The sequence below is a fragment of the Neltuma alba genome, unplaced genomic scaffold (genome assembly GCF_004799145.2).
Source record: "Neltuma alba isolate B1F8T4 unplaced genomic scaffold, ASM479914v2 tig00012238_pilon, whole genome shotgun sequence".
Taxonomy (NCBI): Eukaryota; Viridiplantae; Streptophyta; class Magnoliopsida; order Fabales; family Fabaceae; genus Neltuma; species Neltuma alba.
This window is the reverse complement of record NW_021636767.1, coordinates 55798-75817: the sequence shown is the minus strand read 5'-3', so window position 1 is coordinate 75817 and position 20020 is coordinate 55798. Positions and strand designations below refer to the sequence as shown.

The window sequence follows — 20020 nt, the reverse complement described above, 5'->3', positions numbered from 1 at the left end:
TTTTTGTCCTTCGGTCCTTCTAACCAATTTTGCCAGGAAAGAAACTGAAAAAGTATCGAGGCTTCTCTGCAACTCGGACACCCGCATACTCTGCATTCAATCATGGATTTTGTGTCTCTCTTCTTACCTTTTTTCTTTGTGAAGCTTGTTCTCAAATTAAAGTTTCCAGACTCAACGATCATAAGGAGTCTCTTTCAAGCAACCTTCCGCCACTCTCCGCCTCACTAATCGATTCCATCATCTAACCTCACTTTACCACACTTTCCATAATTCCATACTCAATTCCATCTTTGTTTCATGTTAAATTGTTAATATATACGTTAGGACGCCATAGCCTAGCAATCTCACCCTTGTTTCTGTTTCATTTTGGCTATTTTATATTGCCAAAACTCCCTAATCCCCATTTATCAGAGCCCAAGTCCGAGAAATTGAATCGTGTATTGTGGATCGTCTTCAATTTGACGCCATGCCGGGTTTAGTTGCGGTGAAAACCCCACCTCATGCGACGCCGTTCGGGGTCTCCGTTACCGAATATTCCAATGGCGGCGGACAAAGACCTTCTTCGCCCATCGTGAAGCGTAGCTTAAGGAAGTCACAAGAAAAGCCGATCACCGACGATTCCTCCCTCGACAACCCGGACGTAGGTCCATATCTTCTGAAGCTAGCCCGAGATGCGATAGCTTCGGGCGAGAACCCGAACAAGGCGTTGGACCTTGCGATCCGGGCGTCCAAATCGTTCGAACGATGTTCCGGTCCGGGCCTGGAGCTTGCCATGTGTTTGCACGTTGTGGCGGCGATCTACAGTAGTTTGGGGCGGTTCGGGGAGGCGATTCACGAATTGGAGCGGTCCATTGAGCTTCCGGATCCTGGCAAAGGGTCGGATCATGCCATGGCGAAGTTTTCCGGGTACATGCAATTGGGGGATACATATTCGATGATTGGGCAGCTGCAACGGTCTATTAAGTGTTACGGTTCGGGATTGGAGATCCAAACGGAGGCTTTGGGAAAGTCCGACCCGCGAGTCGGAGAGACTTGCAGGTAAGACTTTTTTAATGAGGCCGAACAAAAAGTCCATGCTGTCCCTCTCACTTACCCGTCTCACCGGAAGACATCACAGAATTTAAAAAATAGTAGTATATCTCATGATGTATTCGGTTTTCTATACATCACGACAATAACAGATTTTTGGGGGCAAAAAGGTAATTAGAAACTATTTATTTTTTATCAATCGTGGCGGTATGCGTTATGCTCATCTTGAGTCTTTGCCTCACCTTATCCATCCGTGCTAGACGGTGGTCCCTGGTCCAAGCGGTGGATATATATATGTTGATTGTTAAAATATTAAAAAAAAGTGTACACATAGCGGATAATATAATACTACCAATTATGTTACACAGTGTATTTTATGTTTAGTACCGGAGGTAATACTAAAGAATAAAGAGTTGTTAGAATTTTAATTTAATTATGAAAATACGGATTTGTGAATTCGCATAGATTAGGCCTTGTTTTTCTTTCCAATCGATTTATCGCCATTTTTTCCTCTGAGTTTGACTTTGGCGGTGACATGTTTGTTAGTTTATTTTATTACTGGTTTTTTGGCCTATCTGATCCGGAGAAATAATTTTATATGGTGTTAGCTTTAAGATTTGGTTAATCATGTTTTGCCCGTATGATTAGAAAAAAATAATTTTATTCATAGGTAGCATTGTGGTTTGAATTATCTTGTTAATTAAGGATGTTATTTTTTACTTAGTAAGATAAAGCTTGTTGTTGTCGTAGTATCAATAATAGTATTCAATTATCACAAATTTAATTACCTTTTGAGTAATTTAAAACAGAGGCCTTATCATTTAAGTCTTTTAATCCTCTCTATTAACAAAACGAATTTAGATAATGTATATGGAGAGAGTGACATGATGAGACAATATAATTGGGTGTACTTGACTACATGATTTTACTCAGACAATCTTTTAATTAATGATTCCATTCTTGAGAGCCATTCCATACAATGATCACTATCTCCACTCCACTCTGATACTACCGATCGACCCAGGTATCAGGTCATTTCGCAGTGCATATCTATTTATTTTGTTATCCTTTTGTTTATTTGTTTTCATCTGGTCAACATTTGTTTCGTGCGCCTGATGATTCTTTATGAATAATAATTAGATGACCTATTGAGATGGTGTTGAATTTTGCCCATAATAATTGGCTCCTGATAGGTACTTAGCTGAAGCACATGTTCAGGCTATGCAATTTGATGAGGCAGAGAACTTCTGCAAGAAGGCTCTTGAAATTCACAGGGAGCATAGCTCCCCAGCTTCCCTTCCTGAAGCAGCTGATCGGCGCCTTATGGCTCTTATATGTGATGCAAAGGGAGATTATGAATCGGCACTTGAGCACCTCGTCCTGGCCAGCGTATCAATGATTGCCAATGGACAAGACGATGAGGTTGCAGCTATTGATGTTAGCATTGGCGATATTTACTTGTCACTCTGTCGTTTTGATGAGGCTGTCTTTGCCTATCAGAAAGCTCTTACTGTGTTCAAATCCACCAAAAGCGAGAACCATGGTTCTGTGGCATTAGTATACATTCGCCTTGCTGACCTTTACTACAAGACAGGAAAATTAAGAGAGTCAAAATCGTACTGTGAAAATGCCTTGAGAATATACAGCAAACCTGTTCCTGGAACCACCTCTGAAGAGATTGCCAGTGGATTAACTGAAATCTCTGCCATCTATGATGGTCTGAATGAGCCTGAAGAGGCACTGAAGCTCTTGCAGAAGGCAATGAAGTTATTGGAGGATAACCCTGGACAGTATAGGACGATCGCAGGAATTGAAGCACAAATGGCTGTGTTGTTCTACATGGTGGGGAAGTTCAAGGAGGCTCAGGACTCTTTTCAAAGCGCTATCACTAAGCTGAGGGCTAGTGGGGAGAGGAACTCTGCCTTTTTTGGAGTTTTGTTGAACCAAATGGGACTGGCTTGTGTGCAGCTGTACAAAATAGGAGAGGCGGCCAAACTTTTTGAAGAGGCAAGAGAGATATTGGAGCAGGAGTGTGGGACATATCATTTGGACACTCTAGGAGTGTATAGCAACCTTGCAGCAACTTATGATGCCCTGGGGAGGTAATTCGTAATCATTCTTTCATAGTCATTTGTCTCTCTCCCTCTCTCTCTGTCACTTTCACACGATTATGTTTCTTAAGTTCACTTGTTTTGGCTTGGTCCTTCCCTTTCTTTATCAATGGCATATACCTTCTTTCGAGCACATTGATAATTTTCTTACACGGACTTCTATCAAGCAAGTGATCCTTGGTACGTCATTATCCTTATTTTCTATATGCTTGGCTACTTGGAGCTGAGTTAAAAAACGATCCAATAGCCTTCTATTGAGGACATCTATGCAACAAATACATTTTAAGCTTTACATTCGTTATGAATTCTAAAATGTCCGGGAATCCAAAATTTCCTCAAACCGAACACCACCATAGTTGTTTTCTTTCAACCGTTGAATATGGAAATCTCCCATTCATTACATGTCATGAAAACCGTGCAATTCTTCTTCCAGCAGTTTTTGCACTTTCGCATGGATGAATTGAAGCCAGCTTGTTTAGTGATCAGTGGAATATTGAACTTCTGAACATGTGGTGATGTTGATTACTTCTTGTTGGGTTAAAATTAGTTTTTTTTCCCCCCTCTTTTGGTGTGAAACGCACAGGGTTGATGATGCCATTGAGATATTGGAGCAGATACTGAAGATGAGGGAAGAAAAGCTTGGAACGGCAAATCCAGATGTTGATGATGAAAAGAAGAGGCTATATGAGCTTTTGAAAGAAACAGGAAGAGTTCGGAATAAAAAGGGAAAATCCCTTGAAAATCTTATAGATTCCAACTTTCTAAAGATGAAGAAAGAAGGAAGGAAGAGAAGGGCTGCATTTGGTTTGAGAACTTAAAAAAGTGGTCTTGTCTTAACTCTATTTTCCTCTCCTATGTTGTTCTTTTTGTGAAGAAAAAAACTACAAATAAATAAATAAAGGGAAAAAATAAATAAAACCTCTCTCACATTCGGTCTCTAGAAGAACATGTAAAGGCTTTAGATTGAGATATGTTTCTTTAGCTTTATATTTCCTATTGTCAGCTGTCACTCGTTTCTGTTTTAGTTTTTACACCCCCCCCCCCAAAAAAAAAAAAAAAAACTCTTTTCTGTCGGTGATGCGGTTGTTTTTCACCCGAAGATAAACCTATATTACGAGTGAACAAATTTCTGCATCTGCACCTTATTGGTTAATATGTTGCTTTTTCTGTTCCCTGCTCTGAGGCCCTGTGGAAGAATAAAACTGTGCCTGAGAAAGAAGCTCAGGGTGCAGATTCGATCTTGTTTTAGAGGGGGAAAAATAGCAAGAGTCTTGTACCATTAAAAAGAGCAAAAAATACCGACTTTTGTTTGCGCTCCCATATCTTCTGGACTAATCCATTTCATTTTATACAACAGAAACAGAAAACTAACACAATGCTCAAGCTAGGTTTTGTTAACTATTACTCATAACAGTATCTTGAAAGATGAGTTATATTCGTGTTCAGCATATGTTAGACACTTAGATTACATCATTTCATATATATTGAGAGAAAAGATGTTTGCGATCTGATTCTTCAATTAAAACATCACTATAAAAGAATTTTTTTAAGCCTTAGCATTTTATAATTAAGCCTTCTAAAAAGAAAGCTCTCCGCTACATCACCTCATGTAAATTTCATTGTAGAATTTAATAACAAATACCAGCTGGTAAATTTTACTTTTTCTGTTTATTTGATTGTGGTGGTGTCAATTTGCTCTTAAAGCATTATGATTCATTATTCTTATTTTGTTTCTTTGCATTCTTTTTCTGTTATGCAGACTGATTAAACATGCGAATACGTAATTTTCCAGGTACTTCTAAAACGAAGCGAAGAAGAATTAAGACAGGATATGAAAGAAGTCCTAATACGGAACATGTTCAGCTTGAAGATGATGACCACGAAGGTAGAAACGAGAGCTGATTATTGATGGAAGCTTTGAATTCAATGAAAGAGATTTCTTCTCCATAAGTTGCAGTCAAGGATTGGTTAGGGTCATAGTCATTAAAGGGGTAGTAAGCAAACGAGATGGTAATATGAAGCTGAGTCAAGCCGTAGCTAGCTAACTTTTTTGTTTTTTCTTTTCAATTTTCAATGATAGGACATGAACAGTGAGGAAAAAGATGATATACTATACTACTACACAATAATACTCTTACTTGTATTATTGTACACCTATACCTGGTCGGTTTCATATCGTATAGTTTAATTATCAGAAATAATAAAGTTATTCAGAGAGCCGAACAACTTTTCGTTATGACATCGAAATTGCTGCTTGGCAATAGCAGATACGTATTTCTTGAAAACTCTTGTATTGGTTAATTCCCTATTTGTTCTAGAGAATCTGGGGGCGTGCCGGCAAAAGCCAAATGCAATATACTCCTATGACATTATTTTGAGGAGTTTATACTCGTTCAAAATCATATGATGAGGGACTAGATGCTCATATTTGACCGTATCTTAATTTAGTCACGTAGCTAATTGGTTAGCTCCCTCTCTCTCTCTCCCCTTTTGTATATATGTAATGACTAATGAGACCACTGCTGTCTTCGATTATATCAGTCCTTGTTTCTATGTGGCATCATGCCTTTTCCAATTTTTTTTTTCCTTGGAAACATTTAGGTCGGATATCTAGTAAAAAGAGAAGTCTGACCCAAAGAATAATGAATTTCTACGCCTGCAATCTTTCTAGATAATCACCAGTTCCTAGTTCCAACTATTTTGAAGTGGGACACCTTGAAAATGATAGTTAATAGTGGGATCCCCCATATATGAGAAGGGCGACCTTTCAATATGATTCATAATATAAATATTTTCTCTCTTAATCTTACTCGTCTCAAATTATAAGTCTATCAAATCTTTTTTCTGTTTTTATCTTTATAAAATTAAATATTATAAGTAATTAATGCATTACCACTAATGTAGTATTGGTTTTTCTCTTGGAAAGGACGGATTTAAAGAAACACTAAAAAAAAAATTTCATTTAGCAATTACATGAAACCTATATTGTGTATCTGAGTCCAAACTAGTGGGAGATTTTTGAATATGCAGGATATATATATATATATATATATTTATATATATATGGTGGAAAGTGACTGAACAAAGCAGCTTAATGGCAACTTAGCAAGAGAGGCCATTCGTCCAGCCTCTCATAAGAAAAACTCAAATAGAGTCACTGTGGTTAGGTGTCCTCGGTCCCAACAGTGAGACTATGACCTGTCCACGTAATCCCTCCCCCTTTTCAACGAGCCCCATCAGTCCAATCTCTCTATCTTTCATTTCCACTTCACCTTTGAAAACTCCGACCCCCTCATTCCCTTTTTCACCTGCATTATTCTCTCCTTCCTCTTCATTTCTTCACTTTTTCTTTTAATAAAAAATATGATGGTATGGACATATTCTAACTAATTTCCTTGTCGGTGCATGCTCAATAATGCATTTTACAAGAATGCCTTTTCTCAAGTTCTTATATATATGTATATGTATATATATGTCCTGTTTGATCCTCAGGAGTTCATTATATTATTTGACATATAAAATGATAATAAGAAATATTACTAATTAATTATTTTTTAAAATAATACTGAACTAAATAAATCTATTTAAGTGAAAGTATTATATACATGTACTTAGAAGGAAACTTCCGGAAAAGATACATAAATGCTAATTATGGTTGTCGATACGTAACAACTTCGTATTCCCGTCACCTCACCTCGGTTAATCTCCCTCTATATATACCTCTCTCTAAGACATCATGTCTCAGCGCTATTCCCGATAAGATGGAGGCGAAACCCCACCAACCATGCGCGGCTTGCAGAATGCTTCGCCGGAGATGTGACGCCAAGTGCCTCCTCGCTCCATACTTCCCGGCCGACCAGCTTGACAAGTTCGCCGTCGTCCACAGAGTCTTCGGCGCCAGCAACGTTATCAAAATGATTCAGGTATATATACGCACACCTCCCTGCCATGCACTTACCAAGTTCCAACACACACACACACAATTGAATCTGCAAAGCTTTAACACATATCTTCCGTTAAGCGTGACTATATACATATATATAAATATATATATGCACGCAGACGTTCTTGTCTGATTTGTTTTCTGATATATATGCATGTATCTTCTGTAAATGATGAAGATGGTGGAGGAGACGAAGAGGGAGGATGCGGTGAAGGCGATAGTGTACGAGGCAATGGCGAGGGTGAGGGATCCGGTGTATGGCAGCGCAGGAGCCATCCAGCAGTTGCAGAAGATGGTTCAAGAGCTCAAGATGGAGGTGGAAACCATGAACGCTAGGGTTTCAGAGGTGCAAGAACAGAGAGATCAGTTGCTCATGAATATTGCTCATACGAATCTTCTTCAACATCACCACCAACATGATGTTATTGATCTTGTTCCTCATCACCATCATCAGTTTCCCATCAATGTCCAAGACCCTTTCTCTGATGATCTTTACGATGCTTTTTCGCTAGATCCAATGGATCAATTCCCTCTGCGAGGCGATTGGGTCTTGTAGTGCATCGATCTGCTGGAAACTAATTAAGCCAGATTCGAAAAAGAAAAGAAAGTGGTCGATTAGTGTAATAGTGTTAGTCATATCAAATTCAAACGCTTTGATCTTTTTAGGATTCAGACAAGTTAGCATACTGTAATCCCGTTGAATTTTCTCTGTTGTCGGCCATGTGTGTACCTGCTTGTGCATATATATTAACAAATTTTTCGTACTTTCTCCAGTCAACAAACTATATCCGAATACCAGATTAATCAGAGAATTACAATACACACACACACATATATATATATATATTCTTATGAACCAAAGCTGAATAATCTGCGAAATTGGAATAGATTATAATATACACGCTCGCTTTTACTATTGGACTAGTTTCCTGGACACTAAGAAAAAGGCCATGAGGGAATGCACACACTAAGGTATTGGTACGAGGGAAACGGAGAAGCGGGCAGGGAAAAGAAAATTTTAATGGGTTCTATTTAAAAAATTAGAGAAGTAGGGTTTGGAAATTTTAATAAAGAGAAAAAATAATACTACCTCCAGTTTTAAATATAAGAGCTAGTTGACTAATTTGAGTAAATTAACAAAAGAAATTAAGTTAGTTATTTGTAATAAATAGGTGTTGTCTTTCCTAAAATATCCTTGCTAATTAAGTATATTGGCTAGAACTATCATTATTAGAAAGACTATTTTGGAAAAAATACATAAATATGAGAGAAAAAGTGGATTGGGGTCTTATATTTAGAACCAAAATAAAAATTAAACGAGATCTTGTATTAAGGACCGGAGGTAGCATAAGTAATAAAAATTAATTAAAAGCTTTTAACCCCACTTTTTTCATTTTTTAAATTGAGCTTATTAAAATTTTCTCTTCCCTCCTCTCCTCTTATTTTTCCTCATACCAAACGGACCCTAAAACTCATGATCTTGATCGTGTAGCACATTGGATGATCATCATATATATGATCGTGTAGCACATCACTTTTGTCTTTACTCTATATCCTAGCAGTGTGGCACATATAATTGCTCATGTTTTTATTGTTTGTATTGTAATATTTGGAAATGTACGTAGGGTTGTTAGATCACAGAAATGGGTTATAATTATATATTGACGCAGATAATTTTGAAAGGGTCAACGAAGATATATTTAATGTTGAAATTAACGGAATAAAACTCTTGCAAAGGAAAAAGATCTTCTTGTTCTCAAATAATGTTCTTCTTGAAAATTCATTTCAAGTGGACCATAGGAAGCTAAAAACAAGAAAATTATTCATGGAAATCAACCTGTGCCTAACTTTGTTTGCTGGTATGGAGTTTCATTGCATGCAGATGTATATTGTATTTATAATCCATACGATTAATTAGCACGCATTTGTTTAATTATAGACTGCTTGCTTATCGGATACTACACAAACACGACTTCTTTTTTCATATGGCTCTCTGACCGCATCAGATTCAAGTATTATTGGGATAGCAGCCTCCTAAAATTATTTTCTACATTTACACGAACTCAAATTTAAGACCTTATATTTAAGTACTCAGAGCCCTTTCAATAAAAACCATACCTATTAGATATTAGTATACAAACATGACTCTTGCATACCCATGAAAGTGGCCTCACACTGTAAACCACATTATATGGAGAAACTTTGGATCCTCCCTCTGTAGGTTATCGTCTCCATTTGCCTCATGTGAAATTTTTGTGATTGATTAATTTCATCACAAAAAGAGCCAATCGTAACACAGATCAAAAGATAACCAAAAAGAGTATATCTTTGATGTAAAATAGGATCTTCATATTTACTACCTCCGGTTCTAATTATAAGAGCTAGTTGACTAATTTGAGGAGATTAAGAAAAAAAGTTAAGTTAGTTATTTATAATAAATAGATGTTGTCTTTCCTAAAATATCATTATCAATCAAGTGTGTTGGCTAAAATTACAATTATTAGAAAAAATTACGTAAATATAAAAGACAAAATGAATTGAGGTCTTATATTTGAGATCAAAATAAAAATCAAATAAGGTCTTATATTAAGGACCGGAGGTAGTATTATATTTGAGAATAAAGTGTCTTTTCATTTCTAGCTCTCGTATACGAGAAAAAAAGTCTATGTATTTCTAATCATCAACGACTTTGTTTTAATCTACTGACTTCATTCATTACTTTAGATCATCGATCTTCAGTTTAAAATATTGTTTTGAAATAGTTCTCTAAATTATAAATTCCTATCAAATTAATTATGATCCCATTGTTGCAAGGGCACCTATCAAAAAAAAAAAAAAAATTAATCAATTAGTCCTTATGCTTTACATACCTCTTATTTTGAAGCCCCTTAAATTCTTAAAGGAACTTACGAAATAGCCCTTATATATAATTTCCATGGAGGTTGGTCTCTGGATTTATCAGAGGCATCCTTTAGCCTTCCACGTGCCCACCAAGAGGTCAAAACAATGTTATTATATATTGATTTAGCTTGCAAAAAATTGACGTAGGCTATCTGAAAAAAATATGACCTCACGATGAAAAATGACTCATCATTTCTTGCCCCCAATTATTAACCTTCTCCCTCTTTCCCTTCCCAGTCCATTTTCAATGAGAGGGTCATAAATCCCCCACCGCAAAAATTAGTTTTATTATCATTTTTTTGCCACCAAAAATTAGTTTTTATTATATATCGTTAAAACACTTCTTCCACCGATAATTAATCAAATCAAGATATCAAAATCAGTGATCAATCATACATAACAATCTAATGTAACGATGCAAGTTACTCAAGGGTGAACATGCAATTATGGTTAACTCTGGGATCGAGATCCGGGAATTTTTTTAACATAAAGAAATAAAATTTTAGTTTTTGCCAGAAATAAAGAAAGAAATTTTGAAATTGTAGTGAAGTTTAGTCGAAATTTTTACTGTTATCAAATATCGTTATCATCATCACACCAGACATTAGCATTATGTTAATCTCAAAAATACTTCAAGCAAAGTTTCCGGTAATTTTAAGAACTAGTTTCTTAATTAATAAAAAAGTTAAGGTAATCTTGATCCCAGTTTATCATAACTCTGGAGATCATAAAAAAAAAACCTATATTTTCACTGTAAAACATCAGGATCAATCAATTAAATGTCCCTTTAAATTATTTCAAACATAATTTACATGTGAAATGATAATACCGTTGCAATAGGAATTTTTTTTTATACTAAAGAGAGCTAAAGCCCAAAAAACAGGAAATTAAAATGGGGGAATTAAATCCCAAACATTCATCAAAGGCCAAAGTCCGCAGGTGAGGCAACAAGAATATAAAGGGGAGAATTAGAAAAACCTTCCTTAGTAATTAAGAGCATCTACAATTGATTTTTTTTTTTTGGTTACGCAAAGATATCTTTATATTGAAGATAATTTTGTTCAAAACACTATCAGACACTAAATGTAGTCATTTCTCTCAACAAATATTCAAACCTTAGTCAATCATATTATGAGGAGACTAACCTTTTTCGGTTGATATATTTGCAAGTCGATTTGTTTATTTTTTTGCTAAAGCATAGGTATTTTCTTATTGGAGGTAATCTTATTTGAGACACTGTCAGACACTAAATGTGGGTATCTCTTCCAACAGGTATTCAAAATTTAGTTTGCTATGTTATGAGAGATTAGTTTTTTCTGTTAGACCCAATCCTATTAGTATATTTGCAAGTTGATTTTGGCCCTTGTGGAGTGGTGGAAAATACTTACAAATGAAATGAATCAGACGAAGCCCATATATTTTTTTGTAATGCCCAGTTGAGCCCACTGATAAGAGATCCATAGTCTGGAACTGATTACAGGCTTACGTTAGACCAAGACATTTCAATTCAAGCTAACTCAGGCTAAAGCCTAATTTTGAAGCTGTCCGGCCTAAACTTGGACTAAACTAAGAAAAAAATTTCAGGGGTTTAAGAGAATTCCACCCCTCCTTCCAAGAAAATTCCTAAAAAAAAAAATAAATATGCAGCTATAATGGTTGTATATTGACGCTAAACCAACAATTCAACATCACAGAGTTTGACATTAATTAATCTCTATGTTCATTTTGTACCTTGACGCTAAATATAAATACTCATCCGGTCCTTATTATAAGACTCCATTTGATTTTTTATTTGGTCCTAATTATAAGACCCCAATCCATTTTGTCTCTTATATTTATGTATTTTTTTCCAAGATAATCCTTCTAATAATGATAGTTTTAGCCAATATACTTAATTAGCAAGGATATTTTAGGAATGACAACACTTATTTATTATAAATAACCAATTTAACTTACTTCCTTAATCTCCTCAAATAAGTCAATTGGGTCTTATAATTAGGACCGGAGGAGTATTAACATAACAATGAATCACCAAACGAATATATTATTAATATGCAGCTATAATGGTTATATATTTGTATGGTACCGAAATGAATTATGCTCCCTGGTCGGAAAAAAAAAGAAATGAATTATGCTAATCATGATTTATGTAATTCTTAAACAATGGCACAACAAATTAAAGTAACAATTACTCACACAAAAAAAACAAATATCCGTGACAGTTACTTTTAAAATAAGAATGGGCAACGAAAGTCACATGTATGAATGTATGATCAAATATTACAAAAGTGTAAGCATGCAGGCTTTTTGGGCATAGAAGTTCTTTCATTCAGTCCTCACGAGATAACCCAACAAAAAATCAACTTATATTTTCATTTATGGTAACAACGCAGACAAGTCGAAAAGGAGACACCGTAACAAAATTACAAAAAATGTTTTATTGGATTTAGTAAAGATTTTTTGGATACATAGAAGATTTTTTGAAGATATAAAATTGTCATGGGATAATATACTTTTTATTCCTTAAATTTGTTTTTATTTTAATCTTAATTTCTCAAATTTCAAATCCTGCTCTCTTAAGAGATAAAATGATCTAAATTTTTATTAACTTATAAGAATAGTATTTTAAATAAATAAAACTTGAGAAACAAAAATATATAATTCAAAATTTAAGAAATCAAAACTAAAATAAAAATAAATTTAAAAAATCAAAATTCGTATTAAGTCAATTTTTTTTTTTTAACCTCACAACAACATGTGTTAGCTCTAATAAATGTGGCCACGCGGGAATTTTCTCCGCAGTTCGCACAGCATCTCATGCCAAGTAACTGTATTAGGAATACCAAGATCAAATTTTTTTCAGAAATAAGTGTTCCCACTTCGGTTCATCCATCGGGATAGTCCTGTAGAATCATGCTACTTCTGAATCTAACGCGAATTATAGAGGGTTCCTCGAACTAGCTTGCATGATGCTTTGGAGTTCATCATCTGCTTCAGGTTTCTCCCGTTGCTAGATGCTACTCCTCTCAGTGTGGCTAATAAAGAGTTCGAAGATTCACCATGGCGGAGACAAGCTCTGGTTCTATTAACCCACCTTCTTCCACCGTCAATCCCATTGATCACTTTCCTCTCCGCCTTCACAGATCCGAGATCGTCATCCCTGCTCCCACTGGTTCCCAATGCACCATCGACTGGCTTCCTGATTTTTCCGGGTATTCATGGATCGCCTACGGAGCGGCTTCACTCTTAGTCATCTCCCACTTCCCCTCTCCTCTTTCTGTCGAAGAATCTCATATTGGTCCCATCTTCCGGCAAGTCTTCGAGCTCTCTGGCGACCCCTCATCTGTTGTGGCCGCCGTTTCTTGGTCTCCGGGGGTGCCATCCATTGGGGAGCTGGCGGCCGCAGCTGAAAATTGTATCTGGCTTTTCTCGCATGATTCGTCCAAGGGTAAAGGTGAGTTAAAGTTTCAAAATTTTCTGTTTTCTGTTGAGAATTTTTAATTTGAAGACTGAAGAGGGATATAGAACGGACTGAACAATGTGAATTCGAAGTTGGAATAGGTTGGCATGTGCTAATGTTTGTTCTTTTCATATGCATTGCTTAAGGGTATAGGATTTTTAATTGATCAAATGTCATTGATTTTCTTTAATATTTACTAGAAGTGAGGCTGGTGCTAACTTGGTGTGCCAACTGCAATTTCATGTCTAAAAATAAACGCAGGAAAATCAGAAAATTGGAGAGAAAATGTGGAAGTGTGGCTATCTAAATTTATTCAATGTTGTTTTATTTAAATTATTAAATTACAAACGTTGCATTTATAACCTTAGATATCTCCTTATTTTGCCATTTAGTCATGCAAGTATCAACATGAACTCCTTTTGAATATTGTGGGCATCAAAATAACATTGCAAGTGTCAAGGGTTCTCCAGCTTAAGTTTGAAAAATGAAAATCTTTCAAACATCGCGATTATCTGTGCTTATATTGTTTTGGCACAGGATTAATTGTAGAATGAGCAATTGCTCTTACTCCCTTTTCTGTTCCATTTGAATTGCAGATATTAAAACCACAATCTTGTTACTCATATTCAGGTTCTTTTTGTTGGAGCCAGAATGCAGTGCTTACACATTGTATGAAGGTTGAGGCTATCACATGGACAGGATCTGGCGATGGATTAGTATCTGGTGGAACAGAGGTGGTTTTGTGGAAAAAGAGCAACAGGTGTTGGGAAATTGTTTGGAAGTTTAAAGCAGATGAACCCCAAACTCTTGTTTGTGCAAGCTGGTCCATTGATGGCCCTTCAGCAACTGCTGCACATCCTAGTAAACAACATATTGAAAGAGAGTCTTTAGCTAATAAGGTAAGCAAATGCGTGTTGGTGTGTCAAAGCAATGGACTTTCTGAATATACAAAATCTAAGCTACATCATCCCTTACCCGTCACAATGATTCAATGGAGACCATTGAGAGGAATGCCACCAAACCGAAAAGGGAGACACTCAGCTAGGCATGTATTACTGACATGCTGCTTAGATGGAACTCTAAGGTTATGGAGTGAGGGTGATAATGGAAAAACGAGGAAAACAGGTTACTGCGCTGTTTCTGTCATTGAGATTAATCAAGCCTTGAATGGAACTCTTGGTGTAGATATATCCGTGACATGGGGGACAGAAAGTGGGGGGATATTTAAAATTTCTGAAGGGACCAGCCAAGTCTTCTCCAAAGAAGGATTTGACCATGAAGTTGGAAAATGTGATTGGTTAGTTGGATTTGGTCCTGGAATGTTGCTTAGCTTATGGGCCATCCACTGTCTTGATGATCTCTGCCCACTTAGATTTCCCCGAGTTAAGTTATGGAGGAGACATGAACTCTGTGGCCCTGAAACAGGGAATCTATATAGGTTTGACTCATCTGATTACAAAAAGGTATTACTTCTGAATAAAGTCATTTTATTGAGGAACTGCTGGTCTGGTCCGCCAGTTATATGCTCTCCAGTCCAGTTATTGACGTCCAATTCCTTGATCCGGTCATTTGTTTATATTCAAACACTACATGATGCTGTAAAAAACTCCCTTGATGATACCAACACTGGGAACATCTCACATTTGAAGGGTGGAGTTTTAAATTTGGATGGTCATGTTGGGAGAATTTTAAAGGTTTCTATTCATCCTTCTGCATGTGAAGTTCAAATTGCTGCTTCTCTGGATTCTAATGGACTGCTCCTTTTTTGGTCACTTTCTAGGATTCCAAACTGCACTGTGGGATGTCCAACCTTGATTCCCACTTGGCAACTGTGTGGAAAGCTTGTAACACATGACCGTTGTTCCATGTATACAAGCTTGAGGTGGGCACCTTCAGTATTGGATGATGAACAGGTTCTTTTCATGGGACATGCCAGAGGGATTGATTGCTTTATTGTCAAGTTTTGTCAAACTGAAGAAGAAAATATACAACACCACTACTTTTGCACTATACCTTTCAGCGGTCATGGTCCTTATGAGGATGGCCCTACTGATATCTTTGCAATTTCTTTGGACTCCACTTGTAACAAAACATTTTCTGACAATAAGCTTATGCTTTTGGCAATTTGGATGCGGGGATTTCAGGCCTTGTCATGGGAAATTACCTTGCACTCATTTGACATGTCAACAAGCTATTGTGAATGCAATTTTGATGTTAAGAGTCTTGCTGACCACAGTATTTGGGCATTTGAAAGTGCTTTTGCTGGTAAAAGATACTGCATTAGTGTCAATCCTTGTTCATCTGAGTTTTCTAGTACTCTTAATAATGATCCGGTTACTAGCTTTGCTGTGGCTTGTCCAGCTACTCTTAGCCAGAGACAACAAAAATTTTGTTTTGCAAATGACCATTGTAGCTGTTATCCTGCATATATCCTCATCACAGGCTGCTCTGATGGCAGCTTGAAACTGTGGAAAAGTAAGCATGGTAACAGATCAACCTTGCACTTGCCATGGGAGCTTGCTGGTATGTTTGCTGCACATGAAGGTCCCGTCAATGGTATAGGTTTGACTGATTGTGGTCAGAAGATCGCTACATTCTGCAACAGGAGTAATTCAAATGCAGTTAGTGCCATCCATATATGGCATGCTGTAAACCTGACCAGTGCGGGGACTTTTATTTTGGAGGATAAGCTAACCTTTGATAGTGATGTTGTTACTCTAAACTGGTTCACTTTGGGAACTGGCCAGTTATTGCTTGGAGTAAGTTTGCGAAATGAATTGCAAGTATATTCTCAGAGGCGTTATGATGGTTCAGCTTTCTTAACCTCTGGAAACTTTTCCAAAATGAATATATGGGTTTGCATAGCATCTGCTCATACCCCCATTCCCATTCATGACTTCTTGTGGGGGCCCAGAACCACAGCAGTGGTAATTCATAGACATTACTTTACTATATTTAGTAGTTGGTTGTTCCATGTGGATGAGAAGCAACAAAGTAATCCTCATTCATGTGAGTCAAAGGCAAATCTCTATAACTATGAGGGCGGTGCATTTGAAGACATGCTTTCTACAGTTTTCTCTGATGGTGACATAGGTGCCTTCAGTGAGCTGTCAACTGGGGATAGTATTGGAGACCCTGAGTCTATGCATCCTATCAAAAGTAGTATGAAGACCAATGAGCTAGATACCAGCTTGCTTCTAGCTAAGTCTCAAATGGAAGCTCAACTTAGTACCCACACTGGTGTATGGAGCATCTTTGAAATTGTGGAAAAATTAAATGGATCTTTGCCTATTTATCACCCTGATTTACTCCTTATTAATATAAGTTCAGGTAATGAATGAATCTTTCTTGTTCTCCCACCTTTTCTTTCCTCTTTGGTATATGAATGATTACTTTATCCAAATTATGAAATTAAAAAAGCTATCAAGAGCTTTCTTTATAAAAGGATTCCTTGGGTAGGTAATTTATGGTGTTCCAATTTATCTGCTGCTAATTACTGTTTACAGTTAATGCTGCGATTTGCAAGACAAGTTTTGTTCCCAATCTGCTTTGATAGTGTTTGAAAGAATTTGCTTATGAGGCATGCAAATGGAGATTGCATAAAATCATTCATGCTGTTTATCTCTAATGTTTTCAGGCAACTGGAAACGTGCATATGTGGCAGTGAGGCATCTTTTTGACTTTTTGAATTCTAATTATGCTCCTGAAAACAGTTGTATCTCCAAAAAAATTGGTCCTCCAGTGATCTTACTGTCAAATTATTTAGAAGGACTTGTTTCAAAAGGTTCCCAGGATAGGGAATTCCAATGGAGTGGGGATGCTGCTTCGATCTCCCTCTCTCAAAGTAGCTTCGTGCAGTTTCCATATCCTTCAGGCTTCACTGTTGAAAATACATCCTCAACAAAATCTGAGCTCGATGGCTTCACCAGATCCCTTGAAAATTTGCCTGGCTTAGAAGCTATTATTAACATAAAAAAGACACAGATTCTTGCAGTTATTGATCTGCTCAGTGAAGTTAATAATCTACACTCATCTTCTGCATATCAAAGTCTTGATGAGTCTGGACGAAGGTATTCCCAAGTTAGTGTAGTAATGTGTAGCTCTCTGTTAAGCTTTCCTATAAATTTTTTTATTTTCTTTTTTACGAGTGAAATCCTTTGGATGACATGAAGGAAGCATATAGCCCAATTATTCTAAACGTAAGGAAAAAAAGGAAACCCTAGAATTGACAGAAGAAAAAGAGTTGGAATAACCTGCATCAGCCAACTCTACAATGGACAATTTGGAAACAGAAAGCTAAGCAGAAGAAAAAGTAAATTGAGTTTAATCTCCGCCGAATCTCTTGTAACAGGTCTTATGGCCCCTGGAGTTTTACTTGTCCTGTACTACTCAAAGGAGGAAAACCAATGTGCATTAAGAGGAATACTCTTGGCAAACTAAGCGTTGAGACAAGCTAGCTTAGGATTAATTAATTTTATTTATTAGGTTTTGATATTTGTTTATTATGTCCTAGGACTAGATATGGATATCATATCCTATATTAATCTCTCATTATATATTATCTATCTTAGAAGAATAAATCTGAGATATTAGGATTAGATTGGATTAGATAAGATTCTAGGTTTAGCTTATTAGCTTATGGTTTGCCCATATAAAGGCTTATCTGTACTCTTATTAATTCAAGGATTAATAATAACTCAGAGACTCTATTTTCCCTCTATCTCCAATCCTTCAAATTCTACACCAAGCTTAAATTCTGAGACATTAGTGGCGTGGGTGTTTTGCATCGCTTTTTATATTTTGGTTATTGCATTAAAACTTTTGTGGCACCTTCTTGACGTTACCTTGTTCCAGGAACTCGTAGTACTAAGTGATTTGCATAGTTATATGTTTTGCACCATTGCATTTGCATAAGAATAATTCATTTATAAAGAAATGAGCTATCAGCTTATAACTGAACTTATCTGTGACCTTTGGAACTTGTGGTAGGGCCTATGCAGAATGGTAATCAGATGTCTGAGGTTCTTTTGGCTATCAAGAAGAACCAGCATTTTCAGTCTTAATTCAGGATAAAGGATGATTAATCTTGATGCTAGAAGGGGAAAAAACCAACTTAATTAGTAGTTCCTTTTCTAGTATTTGGTTATGGACTGGGAAATAGAAAATTTTGATTAAAAGCTTGCATGCTATGCTTAAAATTATTCTAACCTCAACTGTTGACAACAGAGCTTTATATCCTTTGCCCCTTTAGGAACTATAATGTCCACTAGTTTTTACATTGCCTGCAAAATAATCTAATTGTAGTGTGTTCGCATGTAAAGAATTTACTAAAATTGAGATTGTTGTGTGATAGAACTGCAAAACTTGAGAGCTCCCTGCATAGATGAGAGCAATAAACTAAGATTTCAGAAGTGAGAGTGAAAAAACAGTGAGATTCATGGTTTCTCTCTGTGGTTACAATTAAGATGATGCAGATAGCTTGGAGAGTCCTAGAATTAAGGGTTACCTTCAAGCAAATCCACAGGTAGTACTTCCACTAACTTTTAGATAATAAGAGATAATAAACTTAAATATAGTATAAAATGAAAATAAATCAGCAATGTGGCGTGTTTGGCACTGTCAACAAAGATGTTTTTAACTTCTTGCATATGTAGAAAACCTGTGCTTGGGAAAGTTGTCCGTCATGGTGCAGTCTAAAAAATGATTTTTTGTGTTTGTAGGTTTTGGGTCGGATTAAGGTTTCAGCAACTGCTGTTTGTCCAGACTTCTGGTAGAGTTGCAACTGCGGAAGAGTTGATAGTTAACTCGAGGTTGTTTGTATGGGCTTACCACTCTGATTGCCAAGAAAGTTTGTTTAGTTCTATCATACCTAGTGAAGCATCTTGGAAAGAAATGCGAGCTTTGGGTATTGGCTTTTGGTTTGCCAATGTACCTCAACTGCGTTCTCAGGTAATATTTGGTCCTGTTCTTTTCTTCAATGTTCTCTTTGCTATATGGGGAAAATCAAATTTTAAATTTATTGATACAAGCTTTGAAACTAAATTTTTAAGTGTCTATTATTATGGTACTAGCTCACAAAGACATTGAAAGAAAATACGGTTTAGTTTCACTTCCTCAAGGCATCACTGACAGGATTTCTATATTTAATTAACTTATAAATTTTCACCTGCTCCATTGCAATTCTGTTATTTTTAATAGTTCTGAATATCTAATGTACACATCAAAGGCCAAGATCATCAGAAACAGTTCTAAATTCTGATACTTCCCTTTTACCCCCTTTAACTCCAGATGGAGAAACTGGCAAGGGCACAGTATTTGAAGAACAAAAATCCGAAGGACTGTGCACTACTATATATTGCACTAAATAGGACTCAAGTATTGGCTGGCCTTTTCAAAATTAGTAAGGATGAGAAAGACAAGCCTTTAGTGGGATTTCTCTCGCGCAATTTTCAGGTACTTAGTAATTTCTGTTAAGAACAGCTGCAATGACAGTAATCTTTTGAGTATCTTTTTGGTTGTCTGGGACTTTTGTCCCTTTCTTCTTCTTGTTCAGTAAAGCCAATAAGGGACTACTTA

The 20020-nt window shown here is 36.4% G+C and overlaps 3 protein-coding genes across 10 annotated transcripts in view; all 3 read left to right on the top strand.

Moving 5' to 3' along the window:
* On the top strand, positions 1–5387 carry LOC114725274 (protein KINESIN LIGHT CHAIN-RELATED 1). Of its 5 annotated transcripts, none has more exons than XM_028911765.1 (4): positions 1–1038; positions 2223–3131; positions 3724–3962; positions 4933–5387. In XM_028911765.1, the coding sequence occupies exons 1-3, from the start codon at positions 467–469 to the stop codon at positions 3956–3958; spliced, it is 1716 nt and encodes a 571-aa protein (XP_028767598.1). In that variant the 5' UTR covers positions 1–466; the 3' UTR covers positions 3959–3962; positions 4933–5387. The 5 variants fall into 5 exon arrangements, with proteins under 5 accessions (XP_028767598.1, XP_028767596.1, XP_028767599.1 ...); XM_028911763.1 differs by having other exon boundaries at positions 3724–3965; XM_028911766.1 differs by lacking the exon at positions 3724–3962.
* Positions 5388–6901: 1514 nt separating this feature from the next.
* LOC114725275 (LOB domain-containing protein 25-like) lies at positions 6902–7847 on the top strand. Its single transcript, XM_028911768.1, has 2 exons — positions 6902–7063; positions 7262–7847. The coding sequence occupies exons 1-2, from the start codon at positions 6902–6904 to the stop codon at positions 7637–7639; spliced, it is 540 nt and encodes a 179-aa protein (XP_028767601.1). The 3' UTR covers positions 7640–7847.
* A 5032-nt stretch (positions 7848–12879) lies between these two features.
* Positions 12880–20020, top strand: part of LOC114725277 (uncharacterized) — a 33772-nt gene continuing 26631 nt past the window's right edge. For 3 of the 4 annotated variants that reach the window (XR_003738406.1, XM_028911771.1, XM_028911770.1), the window contains exons 1-5: positions 12880–13438; positions 14075–16774; positions 17082–17514; positions 19165–19393; positions 19733–19897. Coding sequence is in view for 3 of the 4 variants with exons in the window: in XM_028911771.1 (XP_028767604.1) it covers positions 13045–13438; positions 14075–16774; positions 17082–17514; positions 19165–19393; positions 19733–19897 (3921 nt within the window). In the remaining variant the exon portion in view is untranslated. The remainder of the gene's footprint in view (positions 13439–14074; positions 16775–17081; positions 17515–19164; positions 19394–19732; positions 19898–20020) is intronic. The other variant, XM_028911772.1, reaches the window with a different exon arrangement.